At 43.1% G+C, this 4,606-nt stretch overlaps 1 protein-coding gene across 1 annotated transcript; it reads right to left on the bottom strand.

Annotated features, from left to right (window-relative positions):
* Positions 1–2,959: 2,959 nt before the first annotated feature.
* On the bottom strand, positions 2,960–3,907 carry LOC138294032 (olfactory receptor 5V1-like). Its single transcript, XM_069233282.1, has one exon. It carries the CDS (start codon positions 3,905–3,907, stop codon positions 2,960–2,962), a length of 948 nt encoding a protein of 315 aa, XP_069089383.1.
* Positions 3,908–4,606: the final 699 nt, after the last annotated feature.

Raw genomic sequence — 4,606 nt, 5'->3', positions numbered from 1 at the left:
CCTAAGTGGTTTGCATTCCACTTTCTTAGTATATGGTTTGTGTTGCCCCTAGGCCCATTGCATCCTATTGTATTCTACAGTGTTTGCACTACTTTTCTAACTGTTTACTTACCTGATTTTGGTTTGTGTGTATATTTTGTGTATTTTACCTACCTCCTAAGGGAGTATATCTTCTGAGATATTTTTGGCACATTGTCACTAAAATAAAGTACCTTTATTTTTATTAACTCTGAGTATTGTGATTCTTATGAGATAGTGCTATGTGATATAAGTGGTGTAGAAGGAGCTTTGCATGTCTCCTAGTTCAGCCTAAGATGCTCTGCTATAGCTACCTCTATCATCCTAAGCTGCTAGAACACTACTAATCTACTAATAAGGGATAACTGGACCTGGCACAGGGTGTAAGTACCATCAGGTACCCAGTATAAGCTAGGCCAGCCTCCTACACTACCTCTCTGGCAGCAGTCAGACCACGACTGTGGCGGTCTAAGGACCCCCAGGATCATAATGAGGCCCAATGTGTTTTTTTAATCTGCCTGACACACAAAGGGCCATTATTTTTTTTTGCTCCCTGGGCGCATGGTGGGTCTATGCTACAATAATGTTTGACCTTTGCTCCACCCTAAATAGGGCTGGCTGAATGTTACCCATCAGTCCATTGGTGTGGATGGACTGCCAAGTCAAGGGTTTCAGCTGGCAAAGCCAGCCACTACTGCACCAGTGGAAACATGGTGAATGGAGATGGGAACCCCTGGTTTGGCAGGACAGGCGAGCCACCAATTTATAACATTTCCCCTGTTCTGGGAAAACCTTAGTAATTCCTTCATTATGTCTCCTCAGTGTTTTAGTTTTATTTAGTGTGTTACTCTACCCTTCAGCTGTTTCAACTCTCCAGCCGCCTTTCCTTTTCTCTGTGACTCCTCTCTATAGACGGCACTCCAAAATAGTAGGTTGTGAGAAAGGACTTGTCTGTTTGTGTGATCAGGAGTTACTAAGGAAGCTCTCCTTCAGTGAATGGGTGAAAAATGCACAGAGCTGCCCTCCAACTGGGTGCTTTTGGGTTTTAGGGCCAAAAGTGTGTATGGATGTGACAGTACTTGCAGGAAGCCAGCTATAATGCATTGCAGTTCTGTACAAAGGAGGACATACCTGAGATGTTCATGGAGTGTTATAAGGTTCCTACAAGGTTAATAGGACTATGTATACTACAACAAAAACATCAGAATATAGAGACTCTGGGGCTTATTTACACGGAGCTCAGGCCACTGTTGCATCACTACACAAGTGACAAACATGTAGTAGGACCCCTCAACCAACATGTGACCATAGCACCTACGACATCATCATCCATTGTAAGGCAATGTGAAGATGTGTATTCTGTGTACGGACAGGCTTGGACTGTCACTTCCCAATAGAGGAATGGGTCCCCCAAGTCCAGCCAAGCGTACTTCAAAGCACAACAGGTAAGTACACACACAAGGTAGGTAATTCATGTATTGCCATGTAACACTACAACATATACTTGCATTCACTCACATTAGACTGTTATTGGCTATGTCACACATATTCAGGTCTCTACATACACACATGTAGACTATGCCCACTGTAATGTGACACATAGCCATACTGCATACATTACATCCAGGACCAATGTAAGAGTGTGCAAGGTAGCATTCTACCATCTTGCAGTCTTTCACATTGGTCCCCACAAAATAGACTACTTGCAGCAGCCAGAGCTGATTTTTGATGCATTGCTGAAGTTGCTTTGGTTCTAAGGCCAACTTCAGCAATGTACCACTTTTGAGGCTGATGTGTTGCAACAAAGTTGCAAGTGATGCGTCAAACTTTCTGACACTTCCTTGGGTCCTTCCGCCATGGTGCTTCATATTGCAAATGAGATGCATCAATGGCATTGTAACCTGTATCGTCGCAGACCAAGACATTTTGATGCATCATTGCCACAATTCAGCAATGCATCAGTTCTTGTAAATTAGGCCCTCGGTCTGCCTATATGATCAGTAATTGTTGGTTTGTGTCAGCTAGCTCACAGAGCCACATCCAAAGGCTCCTAAACAGAGCAGGTAGACTCAAGAAAAATACAGAGGTGCATTTTCAATCATTTATTGAAATGATCATATTTTTGCATAAAAAGCATGAGCTGCGATAATTTGGAAGACGAGATATATTGTAATAAGCATTGTTAAAATGGCACATAATATAAACAGTTCAGCTGTGTTAACTGATTAATGCTATATTATGCGGTGTTACTACTGACAGTCTCAATCCCCTATACTAAAGAGAGCGCAGTGAGAATATATTTCTGCCAGATCAATTGGGATAGCCTAACCCCCCCATATCTTGGTTTCAAGCCCCTAGAAGCTATTCTCAGTGTATTGGTTATCTTCCTTTGCAAGACAAAGGTTGGAGTCAGCAGGGCTGCATCTCAGTCACAGTTCACAGCTGTTCCATGATCATCTGGCACAAAGTGCTCCTCTCCAAGAGTGCAGCACTGATGCTGCTTATGTAACAAAGCTCCTTCTTTATCATTCTGTGACAGAGGCGCAGAACAGTCACATTAGTGTATCTAGCAAAAGCAGGCTGTCTCCTAACAAGCACAGAGAATAATGTAGCAAGGGTATCATGTACTAAATGTTCATCCCTGGACAGAATAAGCAGATTACAGGACAACACTGACTATCAGGAATAATGTTAAAGCAATGTGTTCTCGTGTTTAGCAGAGACTAAGTGAAGAGTCACGTTATAAAGATACCAAGCTAAAAATGTGAAACTAAAATGGAGACTAGGCTTTAGGTCTAACTACAGGAGTAGGGCATTTTTTCATCACCAGTACACCAAGTGTGGCTGAGATTGGTGACCTTATAAAGCCTACATTGACAGAGATGTCAAGGAGATGGGCACAATTGAGGAGCTGCATCTGCCAACAGTCTTGTGTCAGAACCTATGCTTGGTTTGGCTTCCTCTGGATTCTACTCATGGCTTTCCTGACAGCCTTCTTCATCTCAGTGTTTCGGAGACTATAGATCATTGGGTTCACCATGGGAGTCAAGATGCTGTACACCACTGACACAAACCTATCAACGTAGAATGAGTTAGTGGTTGTGGGCCGGAAATAGGTGAAGAGCAGAACCGCGTAGAAGATAATGACCACTGTCAGGTGAGAAGCACAAGTGGAAAAGGCTTTGGCTCTGCCCTCAGAAGACTTGATGTTCAGGATGGTGGTGATAATGAAAGCATATGAGACAATCTTAATGAGAAGAGCCCCAAAACCGATGAACCATCCCAATGTAAGTATGACCAGGATGTTGATGAATGTGTTGGAGCATGAAAGCTTCAGCAGAGGGGGGATGTCACAGAAAAAGTGTTGGATCTCATTGGACCTGCAAAACGAGAGCCTACTCATCAAAATCACATGCACAGAGGAGTAAAAGTATCCACTGACCCACAATCCAGCAGCCAATGAGGAGCAGGCACGCTGGTCCATCATGCTGCTGTAATGCAGAGGGTGACAGATGGCAATGTAGCGGTCATATGCCATGGCCGCCAGTAGGAGGCACTCAATAGACACCAGGCTGATAAAGAAATAGAGCTGGATCATGCAGGCAGTGAACGAGATAGTCTTCCTCTCAGCTAGAAGATCTGCCAGCATCTTAGGGACAGTGACTGTGGAAGTACAGCAGTCTAAGAAGGACAGGTTAGAGATGAAGTAATACATTGCGGAGTGAAGATGTGGATCTAGGCGTATTACTGCGATGATGAGGATGTTCCCAGCTAGGGTAGTTATGTAGATCAGGAGGAAAATCATGAAAAAGAGACCCTCGACCTCAGGAATGGTAGACAGGCCCATCAGGATGAATTCAGTCACCAGAGTTTGGTTGGCGTTGTCCATAGCCTTCAGGACTTGTTTCTAAAGAGGAATATTTGTGAGAAATGATAAAAAACAATATTGACATGAGAAAAAACAATCTTATCTATCTATCTGTAAGTATCTATACATGAATGTATCTATCTATCTATCTATCTATCTATCTATCTATCTATCTATCTATCTATCTATCTATATCTATATATATATATATACATATATATATATATATATATATATATATATATATGTTCACTGAAATAAACAAAGGTTGGAGGGACGTTATAGTTAGGCTCACATTTCAAGCGTACAAAACTTGGAGTCCAGCTTACTGAAAACCCCCAAAGCTCAGTATGAATGTCTGTGACCTTCACACTGAGCTATGGGTATTGGGTTTAAAAAAATATTTTTTAAGCACTTTATGGGCGTTCTGGGACTGTGTTCATAGTCCATATATATTTTTGTTATTATAATAAAATGCCCATACGTGCTGCCTGGCACGCGTGCAGGGGACAGAGATGAAAGCTCCTCTGTTTGACAGCGGGACCTGCTTTAAAGGTCCTGCTGTCAAACAGCAAACACCTATGTCCCAGAGGTGGACACCTGGGGACATAGCAGGAGCCGACCCTGGGGGTGTGTGGTCTCCAGGGCCATAAGAGGCTCCAATGTGAAGATAGCCCGGGGGTGGTGGTGCCCAGGGCTAATGGGGGTCTGAACCTGATC

This window comes from Pleurodeles waltl, chromosome 4_2 (genome assembly GCF_031143425.1).
Source record: "Pleurodeles waltl isolate 20211129_DDA chromosome 4_2, aPleWal1.hap1.20221129, whole genome shotgun sequence".
Classification (NCBI taxonomy): Eukaryota; Metazoa; Chordata; class Amphibia; order Caudata; family Salamandridae; genus Pleurodeles; species Pleurodeles waltl.
The sequence above is the reverse complement of the archived record's forward strand: the minus strand, read 5'-3'. Positions and strand labels throughout refer to the sequence as shown.

Coding starts and splice junctions, on each gene's coding strand:
- LOC138294032 (XM_069233282.1), bottom strand. CDS start 3,907: ATGGACAACGCCAACCAAACTCTGGTGACTGAATTCATCCTGATGGGC.